The 25,697-nt window shown below is 37.3% G+C and overlaps 1 protein-coding gene across 2 annotated transcripts; it reads right to left on the bottom strand.

Annotated features, from left to right (window-relative positions):
* On the bottom strand, nucleotides 1-25,280 carry LOC109823793 (general transcription factor 3C polypeptide 3). Of its 2 annotated transcripts, XM_020390170.1 has the most exons (19): nucleotides 24,925-25,280; nucleotides 24,406-24,502; nucleotides 23,893-24,000; nucleotides 21,941-22,122; nucleotides 20,718-20,913; nucleotides 14,599-14,856; nucleotides 14,173-14,319; nucleotides 12,637-12,715; nucleotides 12,132-12,245; nucleotides 11,845-12,014; nucleotides 10,827-10,966; nucleotides 10,513-10,636; nucleotides 10,351-10,425; nucleotides 9,337-9,463; nucleotides 7,404-7,518; nucleotides 6,307-6,497; nucleotides 6,109-6,221; nucleotides 5,317-5,596; nucleotides 1-296 (listed from the first exon to the last, which is right to left on the bottom strand). In XM_020390170.1, the coding sequence occupies exons 1-18, from the start codon at nucleotides 25,212-25,214 to the stop codon at nucleotides 5,330-5,332; spliced, it is 2,793 nt and encodes a 930-aa protein (XP_020245759.1). In that variant the 5' UTR covers nucleotides 25,215-25,280; the 3' UTR covers nucleotides 1-296; nucleotides 5,317-5,329. The 2 variants fall into 2 exon arrangements, with proteins under 2 accessions (XP_020245759.1, XP_020245758.1); XM_020390169.1 differs by lacking the exon at nucleotides 1-296 and having other exon boundaries at nucleotides 5,062-5,596.

Below are 25,697 nucleotides of genomic sequence, written 5' to 3'. Positions count from 1 at the left end.
AATCAATGCCTAGATCGTTGAAATCCGCCTCCAAACCTCAATCAGAAGACAAATTAATTTGTACCGTCGGTTTTGATTTAATAATTTTTAACCAAACCCTCACCCACGTGAACAATATTGCCGTCGCTATAGCACCTTTTTTTCTTCATCTTGATTCTTGTAACGCCGCCGACTTCACTTTTGTACAATGTCTATCTTACAAACTCGATCCCGGATCCATCATCATTGCTCTGATATCACTTGTTGGGGATTTTACTCTTTCTACGTACTACGATCTTCACAACTCGGAAGCCAACCTACAATCAACAATATAGAAAATAATCACAATTAAGAAGAAAGAACACTAAGATTTACGTAGTTCGATCGACTAATTTCGATCTACATTTACGGGGCAACAATATGAGAAATCCACTATGTATAGGAAGAACTACAAGAGAAACCACTTCAACTCTCATTCCTCAATCTATCAACCTCACATACATAATCAACTCTTATATTCTCCCAAAAGCTCACTACTTACAATCTTTTGAACAGATAAACACTGTGAATTCCTCTCCCAATATTGTAATCCTTTGCACAATTAAAGACTACGAAACTATCTCCTCTCGCACAATATTCTTGAATTAGGCTACGCCATCTGCTAACCTTAGATTACAAGAATATTGGCTCTCTCTCCTCTCCTTTGTTTTTCCTCCAATAATAGAAGAATATATATAAGAAAACCAAAAGTTTATTCCTAGCCAAACTTCCTAATTAGAATAAGATACAAACTCCTAATCATGATGAAACACAATCTCCTAATTATAATAGATCTCTAACCCTATCTAATTATCATGAAGTTATATAAAGAATCAAAGATACAATCGTAACAGTTCTATGAAAAAAATTATGGTGGTTGTCCAAAAAACAACTATAGTTTATGATGGTTTCATAATTAAAAAAAACACTATTTTTTTTAACTAAATAGAATAATTATATGGTTTGTAGTTTTATATTGATTGACCAATTATTTGTCTATGAAAAATTCCTTTCCAAGTTGAAGCTCTAAAAAAATGACATTCACAAATCTCAACGAGTCTGCTCCCCCATGAAGAGAGCACGATGCACGTTCTTGCTCCATTGAGTTGTTGCGCATCGACATTTCTATTAGGCCCATCAATTCTCATAAGTATTTACAAATAGTTCCCTTTAATTATTAATTCTATTTTTTATTTGAAGGTTTAGTTTTGTAATAACTTAAAAACTGGGGAACCTAATAGCACTTTCAATGATTTGAGGGACTGAATCTTAAAATAGCATAAGATATCTGGACCTAATAGCAATGTAATTGATTTAATGAGACTAATTTCAAAATATGAAAGATTTAAGGCAATATATAGGGAAAAAAAACTTTTTGTTTATTTAGTGGCACTTTGGTACCCCAAAATGTGGCCACTTTTTTCTTTGATGTTGCAAAGTGTTTTTCTAAACCTTGGTACTCCAAAGTTTCCATCCAATTTTACTTTGATACTCCAAAGTTTCAAGCGCGTTTCACTTTCACACCTCGTCCAAATTCTATTCGATTTTTTTTGTTAAATTTATATAACATCTTTAGCTTGTGATTAACATGTAATATATGTGGATCCATTTTATCGAGTAGTTAAGCATGATATAAAAAGTTCGTTTCAGAATGTTTTTGTTCTTTGATATACCTTTCTATCAAGGAACGTACGGTCGAGACGAGATGAAGGAACAGACGAGACGAGACAAGACGAGACGAATCGAACCAGACGAGTCGACAGCAACCCAGCTGAGACCCCGAGACTCCGAGGCCCCAGTCGGCAGGACGAGACCCTAGCCGAGACCCCAGTCGACAGGACGAGATGACACGCCTCAGTCGACACGAAGGGTGGTGTTAGTCAACACCTGCCAGTCGACTCGTCCCAGTCAACACGAAGGGAGCCAGTCGACACATGTTAGTCGGCTCATGTCCAGTCGACACGAAAAGCGTTGCTACTCGCCACGCTTCGTGTCGACTCAGATTTCAGATTAGGAAAGAGTTCTTTTTTGATTGTTTTCTTTTAGGATTTGGTATTTTCCTTTTGGGATTAGAGTTTCTTTTTTATTAGAGTTAGGATAGATTTAGTTATAAATATTAGTTCCTTTTATAAATTGTGAATCAACTTTTCAATTATTCAATCAAGAGAATTTTTCTCCTTGTTTACGTTCTCAACTTTAAGAAACTTAGAGCTTGTGGATTCAAACTTGTGAATTATCTGCTGTTGTCAGGGCTCGTCGGCATTGGAACGATATCCAATTGGCCTCCCCGTTTTTAAGTCTGTGTCAGTAATGTTTTAGAAATATAGAACTTTCTATATATCGTATGTTTACCATTAACAATAGGGGTAAAAGCTTGGATCAACTATAATGGTTTAGTAGCATTTCAATAGTGTTTGTATAGTTAAATCAACTTTAGACTAATTTAAACTAGTGCCCAATTAGTAGTAGGCTAGCAGCAGCAGGTCTGTCACATAACTGAAGCCAATTATACATCCATGTCACGTGCCTAAGGTGGGTCCCACCATGTATTGCAGAAATGAAATTGGTTCCGCAAACCAAGCGGTTCCGCAAAAACACACAGGCCCTTCGGCTTTTTTACTAGGGGTGGGCAAAAACCGAAAAAAACCGGTTCAACCGAAAAAACCGTCCGAAAAAGCGGGCCGGTTAACCGAACCGGATTAACTGGATGAGAAGAAGGCTCTAAACCGCCCGAACCGGATTAAACCGGTTTGGATCCGGTTTGAACCCCTGAACCGCCCGAAAAAAACGAACCGAATTCTCTAATATAAATAGTTAAAAATCCCTAACCCTACCTCCATTTGTCCCACAACACCGCCTCCTCTCTCCAGATATCTTATTTCTCTTGGAGGACTGCAGTTTCTTATTAGGAGGCTAGAACTGGGGAATTTGGAAGAAAAAATACGCATATCTACTCTCTTGTTATGCTGTACCAAGGCAAATGACTTCTGCAGGAACTACTTGGCGAAAAATATCAGAACATCTAGTGTCCTTGCGCTATTACACTGTAAGCAATTTAGTGCAAGAAGTAATGCAGTTGCATTGCTTATTGAACTAATTTGTCTAAATAGGTCAGTTTGCATTCTTAATTGTTTGACATTTATAACATAAACTTTTTCAAAATAACTTTTATTTGGATGTTGCAGAAGCAATTCATTTATTAGTGGCTTGCATACGAAGGATATCTTAAACACAATGCAAGTACTTCTGTATCTTCAGGGTGCGCGCCCTGAAGAAAGAGTCATCATTGCTGTTCTCCTCTTATATTTTGATCTAATGGTGTGTTTCCATATCTGATACTTCTATGATTTATTTATATTTTCATGCTGTGTTACATTGACCATTTCAACTCTTAGGGAATTATCAAGTTCTTTTCATAATTAAATTATGTTATGACAATATATGTTGGATGAAATTATTGACAGACAAGATAAAGACAAATTATTTACCAAGTCCAAGATCCATATTTCTTGTTTTCTGAATTTTACTAGTCACAAAGTTTTCCGAATTTCGGCCCAAAACCGATCCGGCCCAAAACCAAAATGGAGTTAATTCAGTCCAAAACCGAAACCGATCCGGACCGATCCGAATTTCGGTTGGGCCGAATATTCGGATGAAGTGAAAAAAATCTGGATCTGGATGAGAATTTTAAGAATCCGAAAAATTCGGATTGGATGCGGATTGGGCATAAAACCAAACCGAACCGAATATGCTCAGCCCTATTTTTTACTACATACTGGTGAAGGGAGCGATGCACGTGCTCGTAGGTAGGCCAGTTCAAAGGATTGGGATCCTCTACTGATGCATAGTGTTTTCTAATATCTTCTAATGCATCTCCACCTTTCATTGCATAGTACCTCCTCGTATTTTGTGCTTATGCACAAAATGAAAGGTGAAGATGCATTAGGAGATATTAGGTGATACTATGCATTAGTAGAGGATCTCAATACCAGTTCAAAGCCCGGGCCGTGCATTTTCTTCTTTTTTCTTTTTTTTAATTAGATTAATTTTATTATATTTATATAAGTATGTATTAGTATATACTTACAAATTATTATATAGCTATATATTATATGAGAAATATGGGTATCCTTGGTAACAAACACAAATTTTGTGCTTGGTAGTGAGGTGGCACAATCTCCTCCACGCATTCAAATGGGGGACCACATTCACATGGGTTGAGGAGTGCATGAGGATATGCAACCATTTGAATGAGTAGAGGGGATTATGTCATCTCACTACCAAGCATTACTTTTTGTACTTGGTACCAAGCATACTCATTTTTCTTATATTATATATACATATATTATATATAAATATATCTTATAAATTATAACTTGAGAGAGAGAATCACATACGTATATGTTACTTATTTATATTTCGATGCAGCTGTGTCTTTCATAACTTCTTCTGTAAATTTGACTCAACCAATTAACATGAGCATCCTCCAATGCATGCAATTTTTAGAGCGTGACTCTGTTATTAGGTGAAAATTAATGAAGTAATTGAAAATGAAATGAAGTCGGCACGGTTAAATCTTTAGTTTTCTTGCCGATCCTTCCGTGATGTTAGAAGGTGTTATTAATGACCGTTAAATGTGACGGAATTAGGTCAAATACCCGTTATACTCCCACTTAAATTAACTCAACCCTACTTTCTTTCTTCTCCAATAGCCCCATGCTCCCCCAACCCCAAAATTAAAGTCATTCCTATGGCTAGCTTCCCTCTAAACCCAAAACTTATGAGTAAAATGTATACCCCATGGGTAATAATGTAACTTGAGTTATTGGGTTAAGCATTAACTCAACTAGAGTTAGAGAAGTTAACATTTTTTTCTAACAGAATGACCATATGGCAAGAAAACTGAAGATTTATGGGAGTAATAAGCAAAAAATGAAATTTGAGGTACTATTTGGTAATTGGAGCTGATTTAAGTGACTAATATGCAATTAACCCTTAGGGAAAAGTTGGCTGTGTAGAAATTATTCCATGAAACGAGAAATATATTACTGAAATACCCTTCATTCATTTTCATTAACTTCCAACTAATTGACGATTCAATGTACGAGGGCATTTCCGTTGTTTTTTTTTTTTTTTTTTTTTTGCACGTGAATGTTGTTTGTATGATTTTTCGAAGTGTGAGGGCAATTCCGGGATTTCTCATCCAGTCATTCCTGGTTGAAAAAGCAAAAAATGTGACTCTGGCAGGGAGAACACCAAAGAGTCTCCAAATATATAGTATGGATAGATAAATCAAACCTTCTGGTGATAATTAGGGAGCACAGTAGTTTTTCAACACTTCCCTTGCAAGATCTACAGCGCCGCTCTTCTTGTAAATCAAATGTAAATTGTACGCAGCCTCTCTATGAAGATTGCAGTAACCTGGTTTCCGATCTTCAGGAACTTTTGGATCCTCATTAGGAAGTTTAGGAAGGGGGTAGTCCTCCTCTTGTATTGTAAGCACCTTTTCGTAGTATGAAGCAGCAAGAGTAACCAGACCCACATGATGATATGCCCGTGCAACGTTGTACACGGCTTCCTGTAAAAACATTACATAACATGTTTCAGTGATCCAAATTATTACACCACAAACAATAGAGAAGCCTAATAGTACTTCTTGCACCGCTAATGCGGCTCAAAGCCAGACCCGCAAAATCCTCATTAGGAAGTTTAGGCAGGTTGACGGTACAGATGAAGTCTACATACATTCATGTGATTTTACCAGGGAATACAACAATTCCCATTTGCTATAAAACTACATACTGGACACAATTTGTTCAGGCCAGAATGCCAAAGCATTTCCTGGCTAGCTCGATAACAGCCTTTCTTTGGCAATTTCTTGATAAAATAAGTTTGCTATAAAAGAGTTATCTAATACTTATCACGACGTTGCGTAAAAGAATATGCCAAAGGTTTACAGTACAGATAAAGTCTACATACATTCATGTGTACATACATTCATGTGATTTTACCAGGGAAAAAGAAAGAGACGCAAAAAAATTAATAATAAATATAAACATGTCAACTAAGGAATTTTAAAGCACATCAGACCTGACTATTGTTGCAGATGCGCAGGTAATTGTAGAGGAATGCAAAAGCTTGCACAATGCACCAATGTTTGTTCTGAAGTCTAAACCCAAGGGCTAAGTTGACTAAAGCGGTCCCTGCGAATAGAGAAAGAATAGCATACTTATCTCAATGCCAAGATAACAAAACAAAACAAAACAAAAAGAAATTTTTATGCCATACCAACACAAAGATTAATCAGTGGATTCTCTGGCTGCAGTTTATAAGCTTCCAGATATTCCCTTGCAGCTGCTTGATGCTGGCTTATGGCCGTAAACTGATTCCCACTTATAATTATAGGAGGTGCACAATCTCCAAGCTTCACACGCATGCGATGCATAAATTTTCCATGCTTTGTTAACCGAGACTCTAATCTACAAGAGATGGGAAGTTACTGCATATTAGCAATATCAAAAGTTATCATAAAGGGGGAAATGAAATTTGGCCCCCACTCAAATCGGCCAACTAAGTGATAAAAACAGAAAGAAAAAAATAGTGTATTTTCTGTAACTCTCAATTTGCAAGAAATAGCAGTGCAAATTAGGTTCTGTTCGTAGAACGACAGTACAATGGAATGTGGACACCTAAATTGGCCTACCAAGTGATAGAACAAAGTAAAGTTTGGCAAATTTTTATGTAACACTCAAATTACAAGGAATAGAAGGGCACATTAGGTTCCTTTCCAGAGATCGACTTCAGGGACGAAAATTAATTCAGATTCAACCATAAAGCCATTATCAGTTGTTACCAAAAATGATAATTAGCCTAATCAGCATAGCATCCCACCCCGCCCCCCCCCCCTAAAAAGGAAAAAAAAAACCAACCCCTCAACACACAAAAACCTATACAAACACACAAGTATACATGAAAAATAAAGAATGTACATGAGGTGCTAGGTCATGTTGCAAAATGAGCTACCAACAAGATATATGCTAGCGTGGAAGTCCATATTGCTAGTCGCGTAGAAGTAGGTGCATGTCACAATTACTATCTCTAAGTCGCTCATTTTGCTAACTGAGGTGGTAAGTCCCATCTAGCATCCCACATATACATACACACATACATTATCATCACATCCTAACCATCGCTTGTCCGATTCTTTTGAGAAATCCATGTCAGGAAATACATATCATTTAATGAATGTATATTGCATTCTGTGTAAATAGCTAAATAGGCGTCATTGCACCTTAATTCCTCTGCAGTGTATACAGATAACAACCAAATAGAATCAGCATAAAAATAACTGTAGGAAGTTCACTTAATTAACGAATAAACATTACCTTGAAACAACCTTATAGTAGCAGTTCCATGCAGCTATGCTGTAAGGATGCCTCTGTACTATATATCGAGCATAATTGTATCCATGTTTTGGATCTCTAGTGTTGTATGCAATTTCTGTATTTCGAGAAGAGAATGAAAACCATATCAGTACGGATACCCTAGTTTTGATGTTTTTAGTGTTAAAAAAGAACAGTTTCAAATCATGTGTCATTGTATGAGTGCACCATTTAAGAGAATGAAAACCATATCAGTACAGATACCCTAGTTTTGATGTTTTTAGTGTTAAAAAAGGACAGTTTCAAATCATGTGTCAGTGCATGAATGCATCATTTTCTTATTTTATTTCTTTATCTACTTTACTGACATTCTGTGCTTATTCACTCGGAAGAGAAGTGTGGTCATTTTGCATTCAAGGATAATTTTGTCAATTAGTCTTTTGAATCTCCTTTCTGCGTCTTACTGCTTTGATTCTCTATATTGTGCTGTACCACCGCCTTATATTTCGAGATCAATGTAATTTAAATTTAGCCATTTGCCCTCTAGGATTATCCTAATCAATTCCAATTTGAGTCATTTGGAACCTCAAGGTACTCATGAAGCATGACCTGTTGCATCCATTTTGCAATTAAAGATTTGAGTTCTTGAGTCAGAAACAAGTCCTATTTTCAGATTTCAGGAAAGGGATAGGGGCTCAAATGCAATTCTTGCATTCATGAGAGGCTGATCCATCACTGTGCCATCATCTTCAGAACTCAAGATTTTGATCTAAATATCGTGTTTTCCATTGCACTCTCAAACAAACCAAATTGGAGATAAACCTCCTACGCTAATGAAGGGCCCGTGATCATTTTAATTCCAGATTGGAAGTGATATGCTAATTTATGGATCCACTCAAAACAATATCAAGTTCGTAAAGTCCAAAAACTTCTTGGACTTAGTATTGCATTGTACCAAACACCAGTCATAAGCATTTGCTCAACAATTTTTTTTTCCAATGGTCAAAACACTCATCTTTAAGCCTGCAACCAAATCTAAAATTTGGAATGCCAAATTTCGGGATAAAATGAGACTTGTTGCTCAAGACTCATCGTCCTATAAGTAGGGCTAGCAGAGATCAAAGTAGAACCCAAAAAGGGGGGGAAAGGAATAGATTGGAGAAAGTCAGAGCTACTTGCAATCACCCGTTTAAACTGATTTCCCAAATGGCTGTGTTTCTTTTTCCCTTTTGTTTTAAGATCCCATAATTTGCTTATTTGTCGGATCATTTGCATTTGCATTTTCAAGAATCATCATACTTAACTTTGCATGATAATTTTTCTTTCTGTTTATTTAACCACTCATCCAACCACTCTTATACAGTGAAACACTTACAGCATCAATACTAGCAAGTCTTTTGTCTATTTTAAGGCATAACAAGATTGGAACAGATACTACTAGCATACAATGACTAATCATTTTTATTCGTTTGCTTTTCTTGCTTTATTTATACATGATCAGGATTTTTTACAAAAAAGAATGAACCAGATCATTGAGTAAGTTGTGTAAATTTTACTGGTAACTACTAGTTCTCATAGAGGTGCCTTGCAGCCATAATAGCAGGTGGCAATTGCAGGCTTGAAACCACAAGAGATACAGCAGTCCCATCTTTTGGTGAATTTTTCAGTTTCCACAGCGAGATATACATTGTAAATTTTCAGTTAATACAAGTGGATTTGATGATATAACGACATAAAGCTGGGCCAATTTTAGGTGAATATTCAGTTTCCACAATCAGATTTACATTACCAAAATTCCAGCTAGAAAACAGGTGAACTTGTAGAGAGAACAACATAAATCCATATGATATATGCACATTAGCAAAACTGAATGCATTGAAAAAATGTAAATAATAATTGATTGCAAAGTACAGAGAAGAATATGGATGAAACTTACGAGCACCCAATGACCGAAGCTCTTCTTTTTTCTCGACTGATAATGCATTGTCTGCTAATTTCAGAGTGAGATTAATAATCTCTAGTGATTCCAAATAGCGACGAAGGGACACTAGTGCTTTGCAGAGCTACACAAAATTATGACTGATTAAGGCAAAATTGTACAGTTATAACCACAAGAAAAATTCACTTATGGATTCTTTAGGGTCGCATATATGAATACTTTTTCTCCGTTCAAACAAGGTAATTTGCTTTACTAAAAGCATCTATGTTTCATATACATAACTAGTAACTTGTACAAAATGTACAAAAGAAAAAGTACAAACTGTTGTTGAAGAATACCACACATCCCAATTCCTTAAAGAATGTTAGCAAGTAAGGATCATGTATATAATTTATAATAAATCAACAAGTAAAAGTGAAAACCGTTCATTGAGGAATTCCACTTATCCCAATCCTTCAGGGTTGCTCATATATACAAAAAATACTATTATACAAAAATGTTAGCAAGTATGCATCCTTTTCACTGTTGAACTCTACTAGGATCTTTTTTCTTAATTCATTCCCTTTCTCCGCCAAAATATCAACTCACTATTATACAAAAATGTCTACCCAATAAACTGGAAAAAGTTTAGGAAGCACTTAACTGAAGTTATAAAGAAGAGCTTAATAACTGGGATCATTGTCAAATTTATCACAGTTCTCATTCTAACTTACCAACACTTAAAAGTTAGTCCAGTTCTGATTTAAATTGACTGAAACCATAGAAGTTTTATTTCATATCCAGTTTTACACCTCAGTTTATCCTAGATTAATCCTATTTCTAGTTTCTACTTCCAATTCCTATCTACCACCATGCCCCCTACACACACACACACACACACCAAACAAATAGTTAGCTTGCTGGTTTTACTTCCCAGATGACCAATTCCATTTCACAGAAAATAAAATTGATGAAAATATATATTAATCATCAAACAATTTGTAGAATCTGAAGGAGGTCTAGTAGACTAACATCTAGTATGAATTGATGATTTTCTTCATCTTGTAAGAATCCTGGCAGAGGAGGTTCTTCTATAGCATGCTGCAGCTGAAATCCAAGAAAATCATATACATAAGATTCATGTAGAATAAAAGAAGAGTGCTCACAGAAAACATAAATACTAGAATTAATCACCGGAGACTCGTCTTCTGAATCTTCACTTAGCCAGTCCATCCCTGAAGCTATAACTGCTGCTTTTTTCTCTTCCCTCAATGCCGCCTTCTTTGCAAGTAGTTTCTTTGCTCGAGATGCCTTAAGCCTTTATAGAAGGAAAGAATGTAGAATAATTTGTATGTTACCATTGTAATTTTCCTCACTCAACAGCATATGAGAGTCACAACATCTTTCTCCATTTTCCTTTCACACTAATAGAACTTTTGTTTTCACTTTGCAGTTAACTCCATAACTAGTCTAGAATCCAGAAAGAAGATAAGGGGATTAACACTTACAGATCTGAGTCTTTGGCAAGTGGCTTCAACTTATTGAACACATTGTCAGCCTCCCGGTCCTCCAGTAACTTGGCTCTTTCAGATAGAACACTTCTTGTAAGTCTTTTCCTACTGTAAGTTGTGTTTGCCCTCTTTCTCAGCTTTTTATTAGTTTAATAATACAATCAGGAAAAAATAAGTCAAAAGACTGAAGAAGCCAAATCAGAGTATGTATCTCCATGCATTAACTTCAAATAAAAATAGAGAGATTGAAGGGCATTAAACAACATAGTCAAACGAGAACTAATTTCTAAGCATGCATGTATAGTGTACACACTAATAATTTCTAAGCTAATTTCTACAAATCTGCAACAGCCCTGACTTTTAATAGCTAGAAGGGAAATTCTGAATCACAAGCAACTTATTAAGATCTAGAAGGGAAAATCTGAAGGTTAATGCAATGGATTGCACCTGTGATCTTTAAGAAAAATACCTCGTACTTTAGACATAACCAAGGAACTGGGTGAGACCTCTGTTAGTTCTGAATCACAAGTAATTTGTAAGAGTTTGCAGCACAGAGGCAAATTCCAACAAGTGCCTTCACGAAGAGAGATTTATATATAAAGAGATAAGCCTAAGAAGTTAATTTATGGATACTTCTACAGCTGTCCTGAAATGAAACCAAAGCCATATGTCTTATTTTGCTAGCTTCCATCTCAGTAAGCTAGTGGATTGCAAAGTATGAAACTTGTGTATCAAGTATCAACTGGAAAAATAGATACTTTGAAATGCCTCTTTAGATAAAGCAAAGATTCGTGAAATTTTATTTCTACTGAAGAATCGTTGGATAATAGTTCTCACTGCATGATCAGCTTCCAGGGATTACTGTCAGTTTCTAGCAAAGTAAAAATACTAAAAGCAAATGTGTGCAACTTCTAATTTAGTGTGTGTGTGAGCATGCGCATATACGTTGGTGTGTGAGAGAGAGAGAGCAAATAACCCATCTGAGAAAAAACACAGAGATGATACTTTGACTTACCTTTCGATTCATAGCTTCAATAACCATAGTTTTATGAACGATTGAACGAATTGTATTAACAAAGTCCTCAAGCATCCCCTTTGACCTATAAATTTTGGCAAGTTGCATTTTGACTTGCCCATTTAGCCACCAGGGTGGGGCATTTGCAGAACCATGACTGGAGATTGTTCCTGAGAAGAAGAGAAATAAAGAGCTGAAGAAAAATACCAACAATAAAGCTACCAGGAAAGAGAGCCACATTCTACAGAGGTTCAAACCCCCAAAGAAGACAGTCAGACATTAAATACCTGAGCATTTGGGAGTAGAAAGTAATGTGATTGCTTCATCTTCTTTATCTTCTTCAAGAAGAATGGAAGATAAAGTTACACGAGCATCAATATGTTCTTCATCTGCCGATAGAGCTGAAGGGAAAAAAAATCAAGCAAAGTAAAAAAGTAACCACCTGACAATAGAATAATAAAAAAATGTAGTCACATGCTTTCTTGGAAGAAGATAAAAAAGACAAACTGGTAACTCAATTACATGTATTCTCTCAAGTAGTTTTGGCACATCTAAAACATCCAGAATTATCTACCATTAAAGAACTAAAAGACTTGAAATACTCGATGACGGAGATCTACAGTATTCATCTCAAATAAGAGTTGACTAAGTTTTACATGGCTTGTTGGCCACCAAATGCAACCTTCCTGCGTCACGGTTTGGGAAGGCAGCAAAAGGATAGAACATTGACCACACTGTTAGTGCAATTACCCTATACTCAGTTGCTTGATAAAATAGAAAAGTCTTGAAAACCTTTGTAAAAGAATGGAATGGCTTTTCCTCTCTCCTTCAGGGATATATAACATTTAGCAATTTTTAGATGTAAAGAAACCTGCAGAAAGAAAGAAAAAAAACACGTTTTCAGGAAATGAGTTTCAAAATAATAATAATAAAAGACTTGGAATTCAAATAATAACATAGCTGAAACAAAGAGGCGAATAAGGCTTAGTGACGATGCTCTGTAACTTTTCCACACGAGGGAGTCCGCCAATTTCCTCATTCTTTATTAAAAATAAGCCCTGGCTTTAAAAATTGTGGTTATAAAACATATGATAAGGCATGAACTGCCTAATCTCTTATTTCAAAATTCTATATATAGTGAATACGAAAGAGAAAATTAACAAGAAATGTAATGATGTGTTTCAAACCTTTTAATCTTTCAACAGGATTCCTCTTCCTCGCCAATGGTTTTTTACTTTCTCTTAGTTATCATTATACATACAGAGCCTGATCTTGCTCATCAAAACCTTTCACTCACTGCTTGATACATCCACCCATTACAAGCATATACCAAAGTCTCTCATTGATCATGGGAACAAGTGAACAATGCAATTTAAGGTACTGACAGCACCACGTGACAGGAAGGACGAAGGTTAAAAGGTATGCTTCTGTTTGTAAAGCCATGCAGAAACATACAGAAATAAGCTTGCAACAGACTACAGTTAGAAAGGCTCATGACGTAATGATTCCTGGTTAAGGTGATTGATTGACAGAACTATCTACTACCTTATGTTATGCTACTAGTCAAGAAAACTATTTAAACTATTAAATCCTTCTATTGAACCAGATCTCAAAAGCCATTGTGAGGGTTATAATTATATTCTAACATGCCCCTGCAAGCTGAGCGTCTTTTCATGGGCCGAAAACAATGGTATCTTTTTCTATCATCCTCTTCGCCAATGGAATTTGAACATGATTGCTCTGATATCATATTAAAATATTTTCTACTGCAGCAAAACTCTGAAGTTGTGTTGAGGGTTGACAGTCATAATTTTATATATTCTAACAAAAACTATAGAGAAGAGAGAGCTTGCTACATCCATGAGTTCGCTACATCCATGTAGGCCAGTGGTCACTAGGAACACCTATTTCACCTTATTGGATGCCTGCACATGTGACCAAGGAGCAATCCTCCAAAAATTTTCCTCAGTCAGAAAAGATTCTAGAGAGGGTGGAAATGATAGGTTTGGTAGTGAGATATTTCTGAGGCCTGATACAAGAAAAGATGCAAAATGAAAAGAAATCTCCAAATGGATGGACTACACATAATTATATAATATTAGTTAACAAAGTGAATGACAATGGCTATTAGCAATTGATATGCTCAAGTTATAATAATAATATTTTATTTATTTATTTTGCAATACGAAAAATAGGAAGAAATATGGCACTTCCGACAGAAATTGATGCATCCAACAGATCAAAAACTGATAAATACGATATGCCAGTATTGAAAGTCGGTATATTTTTTGGGAAAATAAGACGTAAAAGCACAATGGACAGACTTACATCATCATAAGCTCTAGTCTTTTCAAGTATAAAATAAAACTTCAAAGCATAATCGTAATGACCAAGATCTGCAAATGTATCACCAACTTCAGTGATCAAGACATCCTTATCTTTAGCTTGCTCTGTTTGCATGTCCTTGAGGAGAGCCTAAAAGGATCAGACAAGAGTTACTATTTCATGCACAAAACATGGTGCTTTAATAAACAAAACCAGTGCACAAAGTGTATGGTCAATTTTTTCTTAGATAAGTCCATGCGACTTCAATATTATAGGCACGAAGATTGTGCAATCACTCAATGCATCCAACCCATAATATGTGACCACTAACAGCCTTGAAATTAAATTTATGAGTTAAATCTTCTTTCTTGCTTGTACTAGAAATAATGATATATTCAAACATATACCATAGTCAGAAATGAAGCAAACCTCAGCATGTTCAAGATTTCCAAGATGAGCATGGCAAAGCACTGTTTTTGCTTTCAAGAATAACGGCACTTTTTTTCTAGAACCATAAGCTAGGCACGCATGATCAATGTGACGAAGTGCCGTAATGTATTCACTGTTTTCCATTTGCAGATTAATAAGCAGGTCAAGAATAGCCTGATCAGCTTCACAACGATGATCATTCACAAAATCCTCTAGAATACTGACAGCCTTGTCCAGCATACCACACTTTTGGTACATCTGAAAAAATATATATACATGGCAGAAACTTGTTAACAAATGTCTGATTTCCGCATGCTCTACAGCTAAAATTTAAGTGGTAAAAGAAACCATGTTTACAATTTTTAAGCATAATGAATCTACATAACATGATAAAGAATATGAGATTTTAGGATACAAATTCATAACCAATTCATATTTTAGATTAGTCCCAAACAAACCCATAGTCGAATATTAGCTCCTAAATAATCAGCTTTATTTGATATGAGTCCCTCTGTTATGACTGTAAATTAACTTATTTGACATTGTTGATCTAACTCCTCTCTCCATTACTCTCATATATTCTCTTATTTAACTTGAACATGAGAAAGAAGGGTACCAACTTTGACGGACGCAACCTTGTTTCTAACAAGGTGCAACCTCATTTGCGACGGCAATGGCCCATTTCTGATGGAGGTGCCACCATTAGCAACTAGTGCAATCCGTCAAAAACCACAATGACAAATCAACAATATAATTCCAATGACGCCAAACCCCCATCTCCACTACGAAATTTTGCAAGTTTGAGTCCATTCTTCTGGTGCAAATTGTTTTTTAATTCCTCTTGTTTCAATCTTTTGGAAAAAAAGCTGTTGCCATCCGTACAACATGCTTGTATTGGCTTCAACTCAATTAGGCAACTCAAGTAGGAATTCCAATTTTAGAGTATTTTTCTTGGATGATTAGTGGATAGATTGCCAAATGGCAGCTTTCATGATCCTTATGCTGAGGCAGAGGACAAAAGTACAATAGCAAATGGTTTGTACTGAAATTTTTGCAAGAAACTAAGTACGTTCTTTTGGACATATAAGATGATGAGGTTACTTATTTGAAAAAGTCAATATAATTGTTGTTACAGTAATCATAGCTAGTCAATGTGTCATTTATTTCTAAGAAAAAGTTGATAAGGACAAGAAATAATTTGATAAAGCAGTGAGAGAGATTGAATAAGCAGGGGGGGAAAAGGTAGGGTAGTAGCGTCAAAAATTGTATTACAAGTAACTTTAAAAGAGTATCTTACTGTTAGGACAAGGTCGAACTAGAGAGATCTTTATCAGGGAGCTCCCATTTTAAGAATTAATATCCACATGGAGATTTGTTGTGGAAATATGAATTTTGTCAGGGACTTGAATCCTAAAAACCCAGAACATAAACAATAACTCGGGAAATTGGCTATAACATTTAAAACATTCAGATGTTAATACATGAAGTATAAAATTAACACTTAAATAGGATCATCTGAAAGTTAACTTCATGGAAAAGAACTTAAAAAGGTGACACCAGGAAGGTTTCAGGTAAGATCGATGAGCATGAGTAAGTGAAAGAGGATTAGGTGAAGATAATAACATAAGCTCAACTGAGTCAAAGGGGCCAGGATGCTTCCCTTGTCTCACAAAGGAAAAACAGATTTAACTGATAAAATTATTGGTTTATAGACTTGTAGTGACAGGGACATTATGTCCCAAGTTCTTACTAGAACAAGATCAGCCTAGAGAGAGCTTAAGGGATACTCTGCGATAAAGATTGACCTACGTGTGAATGGCGAAGACCCCACGCCCCACGTGAGCAGGTCCCACACGCGCAAGCATGCGAAGGCAAGCGGAGCAGCAATCAGGTAGGACCCACCCACGTGCGTTTCCAGTGGGTTTTCGAGTTCGGTTAGCGGGTTTCGGCTATGATTTTTCAGCCTGGATTTTTTCTGCTATAAATTGGGATTTTCTTAGGGTTTCGGCTGAGCAAGTGCAGGAGGTTGGGAAAAATTTGTTTTTGGCGGCGGCTTCGAGCAAACGAGAGCTGCGTGCAAGATTTTGTTTCGGCTGTGGGTAATTTTTCGACAGAGGAGAAATTGCTGTGGAGAAGAAAAGCAAGGAGCCTATTTGAGGGTTTAGATTGTGAGAGTTGTAAACCCATTTGTATTCTTTTTCTCTCTAATAGTAGATCCCCCTCCTTGCCCCGTGGACGTAGGCAGTTTGCCGAACCATGTAAAATTGGTTGTTTGAGTTTGTGGCCATTGTAATAGTTTTTAGGATCCCTCGACGCGCAGTCCTAGAGCTGACGAGAGGAAGAGCAAATATCCCACTTTGATGGGATATTAGGCTTTCAGATTCTTGTTCCCTTTGAGAAATAAGAATTCTTATCGATCTTTCTCTCTTATTGTGCACCAGAAACTCTGCCGAAATTTTCGTTGCGCGCAACAAGTGGTATCAGAGCTCGGGCTACGCTTGGGCTATTTGGATGAGTAGATCAATTTGGAGGCTCGTTTAGGACTTCGTTGGTGATAAAGGTGGGATCTTTTGGTAAAGACTCTATCTTTCAGTTTTGGATCTATTCTTTGTTCGTTGGTGCGTAAGATGTCGGGGAAAGAAGGTGCTTCGGGTGTCGAGGGTGGTTCTTCTGGCGCGAAGACCATTCAGAGTTTGAATATCCACTCTATGAAGATAGATGTGGAGAAATTTAATGGCACAAACAACTTTGGATTATGGAGATGCGAGGTTTTGGATGCGCTGAACGCGCAGAATTTGGAGGATACATTGGAGTTAGATGGCAAGCCAGATGAGATTGAAGAGAAGGTTTGGAAGAAGATGAATCGAACGGCGTGTGGTGTGATTAGGTCTTGTTTGACTCAAGATCTAAAATATGATGTGATGAATGAGACTTCTGCGAAGAAGATTTGGGAGATTCTCGAAAGCAAGTATTTGACCAAGAGTGTGGAAAATCGCTTGCATTTGAAGAGGAGACTTTATCGTTTCCAGTTGAAGAAGGGAACCTCCATTAGAGATCACATGAACCACTACACAAAGCTTCTTGCGGATTTGGCGAATGTGGATGTCAAGATTGAAGATGAGGACAAGGCGTTGCTGTTGTTGAGTTCCTTGCCCGACGAGGAATATGAGACCTTCGTTCTTACTCTGATTAATGGGAAGGCATCACTTTCGTATAGTGAGGTCACTGCTGCATTGGTGAATTATCAGCTTCGGAAGAAGGATAAGGAGAATTCGACTGAGTCGGTAGCAGAGGCGTTGGTCGCAAGAGGGAAGAATCCGAACCGGAAGAATTGGAAGTCACAGTCTAGAGTAGGGCATCCTACAATTGGAAAAGATCAGTGTGCTTGGTGCAAGGAGACTGGTCATTGGAAGAAAGACTGCCCAAAGCTCGACGAATGGATGAAGAATAAGCAGAAGGGAAAAGGGAAGCAACCATCATCAGAAGCAAACATCGTATCGGATGGTAATAATTCTGACTCTTCTATTTATTCGCTTTCTATCAGTCCTACAGATAGCTATTCGGAGGAATCTGAATGGATGTTGGATAGTGGTGCGACCTATCATGTGTGCCCTAGAAGGGAATGGTTCTCCAGTTTTGAGAAGCTGGTGGATAGTGGTGTGGTGTACATGGCTGATAACCGTGCATGCCAGATCCTTGGGATAGGAAGAATTCGCATAAAGATGTTTGACGGGACTGTTAGGGAGTTAAATGATGTGAGATATGTTCCTTCTTTGAGGAAGAACTTGATCTCGATTGGAGCTTTGGTTGGAGAGGGTCTGAAGGTTCGTGTTGAGGACATGGTTCTCGAGATTGCGAGAGACTCTCGTATTTTGATGAAGGGCGTCAGGAGAAATAACCTGTATTACTTGACTGGAGGTATAGTGGCAGGTGAAGAGCTGACGACTTCTGTTGATTCGACTAGACTGTGGCATTTGGGGCTTGGCCATTCCAGTATTGATTCCTTGCATAGATTGAAAGAGGGTGCAAAGACCTGCAGTTTGAAGTCCAGTGAACATGTTGATATGAGCAAGAAGACCGAGGTGAAGTGTGGCACCTCTATTCACCGTGCTAAGGGTCGTTCTGGAGGAGTTCACGTGGATGTTTGGGGGCCTTCCAATGGGGCATCATTGGGAGGTAATAGGCGTTTGGTTTCCTTTGTTGGTGGCTGTTCTAGGCGTGTTTGGGTTGCAACCAAATCCCCATTGAAGAAAGTCCTAGTAGTCTCTAACAGATTGAAGAAGTGTGTAATAGACAGAAAGGTGAAGGTACTCCATTCTGGTGGGAGGTACAAGATGGACCTGTTTCTGCATTGGAGCCGAGCTCACGGCATTGCGAGACACTTCGTTGGAAAAGAAATCTTGGGACAACTAGATAAGGTGACAAATTTGGAGAACCGTGCCTTGTCGAGCAATGGTTTGCAGAAGAGTTTCTGGATCGAGGCTTCGACATATTTGGGTCATCCTATTAAAGAGTTGTCAACTGCTGTGATTGGAGGTAAAACTCCATTAGAAGATAGGTCTGGTAATGTCACTTTGGTTGAGGCTTCGATGAGGGAGCCAATTGACTCTCAGCAGGTGGAGAGTTTTGGACAGACCTTAGAGGTATCGCAGCGGGTGGAGAGTGATGCTACTCCACATTGGGTGAAAATTACTCCAGATCATACTGTATTATTTGGGATTCCAGCTGAGGTGACACGGCTTGAAGATCATTTGGTTTTGGATGCAGATGATGAGTTGGGTTTTGAATCGAGTGTAGCTGACAAACATAGTTTGGATATGGCCATTGATTCGCCTCAGGTGGAGGTGTTTGAGGCCATTGGAGGTGCTATCAGCCGCAGAGTTGATGATATTAAAGGAGGGTTGCGAACTTTTCTATTGGATTGAGGTCGTTGGCGGCCATTTGGGTGAACTACGTTCGGCTTGATTCCTTGGGCAAGAGGATACGTAGGCAGTCATTATGATGCAGCCGGGTTGGATGTTGATGGGGGTGAAATCGATTTGGTGAGTTGATACTGACATTTGGAGAGTGTTTGCATTCTCATTTGGGTTCTCGACTTGTTATGGATTGAGTCTGTTATCGTGAATTGTTTCACGGTGTACTTGACACAACAAGTGAGACATTTGGTTTGGTCGGTGTCGGCTCAGTTTTGGGAAAACTTCACCGAGGTGAAGAATTGTGAATGGCGAAGACCCCATGCCCCACGTGAGCAGGTCCCACACGCGCAAGCATGCGAAGGCAAGCGGAGCAGCAATCAGGTAGGACCCACCCACATGCGTTTCCAGTGGGTTTTCGAGTTCGGTTAGCGGGTTTCGGCTATGATTTTTCAGCCTGGATTTTTTCTGCTATAAATTGGGATTTTCGATTTTTGGGAGAGAAAAAGTATTTGGAGGCTGACCTTTTCTTGAGAAGAAAAGCAAGGAGCCTATTTGAGGGTTTAGATTGTGAGAGTTGTAAACCCATTTGTATTCTTTTTCTCTCTAATAGTAGATCCCCCCCTCCTTGCCCCGTGGACGTAGGCAGTTTGCCGAACCACGTAAAATTGGTTGTTTGAGTTTGTGGCCATTGTAATAGTTTTTAGGATCCCTCGACGCGCAGTCCTAGAGCTGACGAGAGGAAGAGCAAATATCCCACTTTGATGGGATATTAGGCTTTCAGATTCTTGTTCCCTTTGAGAAACAAGAATTCTTATCGATCTTTCTCTCTTATTGTGCACCAGAAACTCTGCCGAAATTTCCGCTGCGCGCAACACTACGTACTTCTGGTGTGCTATATAACTTCGATACAAGCAAGTTGGATCTATGTAAAGATAGCTGCTCTACATTTCACAAAGGTGCTTGGAAGATATGCAGATATGGCTGTCCAAGCTGAATTACCTACTGGTTCTTATTTCATAAAACAACATCCCCATTGACAAAATCCTAATGATGGTAACGTTTGACCAAAATTAAAGTCAATTTGGAATGGCATATCAATACAAGAGCTTAATAACAAGATGTAGCTCAATATATAGCTCCATTCACTTATTTAATAGTTATTAACAGCTTAATTTATAGCATATCATATGAAAATATTATTACCTTCGCAGCCATCTTGCGTGCTAAAATGTTGCCAGGATTAAGTCCTACTATTTGGCTGTATAATCCTGCAGCTTTCTGATACTCCCCAAGTTCAAAGTACAAAGCTGCTAGATCAAATCTAAGGCCAAGGTCTTTTGGATCAGCAGTTATTGCCTTTGAAAGACAATACCTAACCTGGCCAGTATTGTTCTCTTCACTGCATAAGAGAAAAATAATAGTTAGACCATGATAATTTCATACTCTCCTTATTTTCAGGTTTTTTTATAAGGTTTTAGATTCCCAATTTAAACATGTCATGTATATCAACCATTCAACAAATAGTATATACTTCATCCACACAAAAAAAACCTAGATTTTAAGCTGATAACACAAGGTACATAAACAAGTACATATTAAGGCGCGTACAGACAAGCACAGATGATGGGGAGACACTTCAGCAATCCCCAGATAGCTAATTATTGGCTACTTAATTCTATCTTTTGCTGGCATGTTTCCTCAAAAGTGTCAATCATTATAGTTAGATTCTTCAGAACTTCGCCCCTTACTAGTGTCCTTAACTACGATATCAAACATCAATCTGTGCACCTCATTTAACTCAGTGCAGTGTTTAAATGATAATCACAGATATACTAGTTCACAGCCCTTATAAAATATATTGGAACTACTGGAATTATACGAAAAAGTTTCCATAAACTGTGTCTGACCAAAAATCCACAGTAAATTTAAAAGCATTGCAATAAATAAAAGTGATTAACAAGAAAAAACTAGGTTTTTGTAAAAACCTCCCCATCAGGAGAACAACTTCACATCATGGAAACGGACAATAAAAACAAGGTAATTTGTCCAAGACAACCCAGGAAGATGCTTGAGAAAAAAGAATTAGGGTTATCCTTTGTAGAAGTTATACAGGGTTAAATTTATATAAAGAATATAAAGGATATTAAAGCAACAACGAAAGGGAAAAATTGGCATCACAGCTGTTTCCAGAAGAAGAAAAAATTTATCAAAATACAAAAGTCTCACGCTAAGGGAAATTCAATCAATCCAAATCAAACACAAATGAGGAAAGACATATTTGCAGAAAGATAGTATGCATTTTTAAGAGACTACTGAAGATCAATCACCATGCTTATGATATTAACAGAATAGAGAATAGGACAAACATTTGAAATATGATGAACAAAGGTAAAGATGCATTTGAAGAAAGATCAAGTGGTGCTCACATGGACCAAGCCACAAGTTTTTTCCAAAGAGAAGAATCCTTCGGTGGCAGGTGAGCAGCTATCATATGGAAGTTCAAAGCCTTTTTCCTGTCACCCTTAGCATCATATATAAGGCCAAGCATATAGTATGCATCAGGAGAACATGGTGCAAGACGAACAATCTCTTCCAATAAACGAATTGCCTGCAAGAACATCAGAAACATCAACTTCCTGGGAACCAGATATAGTCCACATTTAAAACTTTTAAATGTATCAATATTACAATGATGCAGAGGTAAAGACATGTCTCATCCACTTTTTTTAGAAATAGATAGTCATAGCTTTAATATTTAATTCTTGAGAAAGATTTATAAGAGACAAATCAATAGGCAATTTAAACACCAAGCATAAAGACTTAAGAGACAAAAAATTTATACAGGAAAAATATGATAGGAAAGTTGACATGAGTAGTCCAAAAGAAATAAGAGAAAGGTAACTGTGTGTGTATGTGTGTGAGCGTGTGTGCGCATGTGCGCGTGTGCGTGTGCATGTGTGTATGCGTGCGTGTGTGCGTGCGTGTCTATATATATATAATCCCACACCTTTTGGTTTAACTCCTGGAATGATGTTATGAAATTAGGCATCAAGGAAACAAGATCTCAAGAACCATCTGCTATATGCATTGGAGGGTCCACAACTCCATGAGAACTATACCAATTGAGCATGAATTAACTATACAGGCTCTCATTCTCTGAGGAAATCGATGGAATGCCATAGAAAAAGAGGTGGATATTAATAGGCAAAAATACAGCACATGGAATAGCCGGAACAACAAAATGGTGGATTTTATAGGAGTGCCTTGAGATCATATGCAGATTATTTAAGCTACTGCAAGGAAGAACAAAGAGCTCAACCATGAGCAATAGAAATCAGGCTTATGTAATTGCAGTAGCAGTGGAATTCAACTATACAGGCCTATGGGTATATCTTGAAAACTTGTCCTACGTCAAACTATTATGCGTTCAGGACAAGGATTTGCATCTTGCAGACTGCTACTGATCTTTGAGACAAAATCAAGAAAGCTAAATTGAAATTTATGGATAGGAGAGATAAGAGTTAAATCGCTCCAACCGAGAGTAATAGTGAAATATCTTAGAAGATGTAAACAGTAAGGTATATCAGTTGCAACTATAAGAAAATGATGTGGAAAAGAATTAGATCAGAGGATGTATGCTTTGCTGTAACCACATAAGGATACGAGTTTGAACAAAATTTTAGCACTGGTTCCCCAAGTAGCATTTTTTTAGGAATAAAAAGCTATGTGGCATCAAAACAGTCTAAGGCAAAGTTAAAGTTTCTTCTTTGTTTCTTCTTTGTTTCCTTTTTATTAAAGTGCATCTTCTTTCATCTCTTTCAAATTCCCAGGTAATACAAGGGTCAGGACAAAGTATTGACCACTACATCTGCAATTGTAGTGCATAATATGAATATACTGGTAAACAACAAGAAGAGGATAGTATGCATGAGTATTCCATGCGTCATTCTTAAATATCTATGAGGAATCCAACCTGCATAACCCCTTTCTCTCTTCCCTCCGGAGGGCTGGGAGCCATGAAGATTGAAATAATTCATTAGTTGAACTCGGCCATAAAGGACACATACTAATCATGAGATGTACCAGTCAAATAGTATAATCTGTTTACTTCTAACAATAAGAACTGCATGATTAAAGAAGAAAGAAAAATGCTGGTTAAAGAAGAAAGAAAAATGAAGATGAATTATGCTTTACTATGACAGAACTGATCATATGAAACCAAGTAAAATTAGATTGCCAAATGCATTATTATAAGAAAAATGAACCAAAAGTACATATAAACAATCTAAGTAGATGACAATAATGTTTTGAGTGCCCCAGAAAATCTAACTCTAAGTATGGCATAACAAGCGAGTTTTAATGGCTAAGAAAGTTTAACCTCATCATAATTTTCAGATGCATAATGAAGAGTAGCATCGCCAAGTTTTCTAGCAACCTCAGGACTAAGTTTATTCTTTGACCCTTTCTTCCTTCCCCTTTTCTTATGCTGCAAATATAGACATAATAAAAAATGTCAGCTTCCAGTATAGGAAAAACTAGAGAAAGATGCTAATCATTAGCTAATTCTAGTCCAACCAATCAAAGGGACTTGACATCGTCAAATGTCAAACTGATGTTGCAATGAATAGTAAAAGCATTACGGGATTGTCAAGGGACTTTTTTATGTATGATTTACAATTTAAAATGCTAAAAAAAGCATTCCGGTCTTTTGGATCAGCTGCAGGGTTCCTTTTACCACTAGTCACATACATCCAACTCCAAACTTAGTAACACAAGAGCTTGATGATTTAATGTAACTGTTGATATAGAGGAATTACCTAAACATCATAATTAAAATTTTAACTATTAAAATATTCCATATTCATTCAGTACTCAGAAATAATGACCTAACCTTCTTTGATCTCCTTCGTCGACCAAGATTCATAAATTCATTAATCACTACCATTGCAGCATCCTCTTCCTCTCTAAGCTTCTTTGCTTGCTCATCACTAATCACAAGAAAATTTAAAAAAATGAGACATTTAATATACTCAATTCTATCTGCATATTAAGAAAGGATTAATTGCACTTCAACACCCTAAAGTTTCATCAATTTTAACTGTGATACCTTGACGTTTAAAGTTGCTCAATTAACACCCAAAATTTTCACCCTTTTTAACTTTACTACCTTCCATTATATCACCGTTGAATTTTCCGAAAAGATCTTTTCTCTTCAACGCTTCCTTTCAATTTAGGCTTTTCCTCCCAATTTCCGTTGTGAATGTAGTTAAATAGGAGTTACTTCTTCACAGTTCAATGTCAAATTTTAGTGTATTATAGTTAAACTTCCTAATATTTTGGCGAAAATTTAGAAATTAACCCTAAAAAAACTAAATTTCTCACAATATTGGTTCTTTCGAGAGACTTTTACCGAGTACGGGGATCTGAAAGCGCTTTCCGCTTCCTCTCAGCTAGGGCTTCGTACTCGAGCCGCTCAAACTGCTGGTAGATCTCGCCTCCGTTGGATGAATCTTTTTGGGCGAAATCGAGGGGATCCATCTCGCCATAGAAGTTCAGATTGTAGCCCTCGTTAACGTCTTCCTCCTCTTCTCCTTCTTCTTCCTCCTCCTCCTCCTCCTCCTCCTCCTCCTCCATCTCGTTGTCGTTCTCGAGATCGTCATCGATCGCCATGGCTGCTTCATTCACGTCCTCTTCATCCATGGCTGCTTCGAGCTGCACTGTTGGATGTTAGCGTTTTTTTTTTTTTTTTTGAACACCTGCAAATTTTTCGGGGTGTTTTCGATTTTGCTTGGTTAAATATATATGGGGGACTTGCATATTAGTCCCTTACATCATCTCTAATTGCCAACTAGTTCCTCACATTCTTCTTAGTCCTTTAATTTTTCAGTTTCCTTGCTATATGGTCCTTCTATTAGAAAAATTGTGAGCTTCTCTAACTCTAGTTGAGTTAATGCTAAATTTTCTAACAACTCAAGTTACCTTATTTCCCCTAGATACACATTTCCCTCCCAAGTTTTGTGTTTGGGGGGAAGCTAGCCATGGGAATGACCTCGATTTTGGGTTTGGGGGAAGCATGAGACCATTGGAGAGTGAGTTTGAGTAAGTGTAGGTGGAGGTATAATGGGTATTTTACCTAATTCCGTCGTATTTAACGGTCGCTAATAAGACAATCTAACACGAGGG

Source organism: Asparagus officinalis, chromosome 9 (assembly GCF_001876935.1).
Source record: "Asparagus officinalis chromosome 9, Aspof.V1, whole genome shotgun sequence".
In the NCBI taxonomy this organism is placed as follows: Eukaryota; Viridiplantae; Streptophyta; class Magnoliopsida; order Asparagales; family Asparagaceae; genus Asparagus; species Asparagus officinalis.
The sequence above is the reverse complement of the archived record's forward strand: the minus strand, read 5'-3'. Positions and strand labels throughout refer to the sequence as shown.

Excerpts from the sequence above, each read along its gene's own strand:
- LOC109823793 (XM_020390170.1), bottom strand. The coding sequence starts at position 25,214 with ATGGATGAAGAGGACGTGAATGAAGCAGCCATGGCGATCGATGACGAT. Across the intron at positions 12,716-14,172 it reads AGACTAGAGCTTATGATGAT|GTTTCTTTACATCTAAAAAT; the intron begins GTAAGTCTGTCC and ends TTCTTTCTGCAG. Across the intron at positions 10,426-10,512 it reads ATTCAGAAGACGAGTCTCCG|CTGCAGCATGCTATAGAAGA; the intron begins GTGATTAATTCT and ends CTTGGATTTCAG.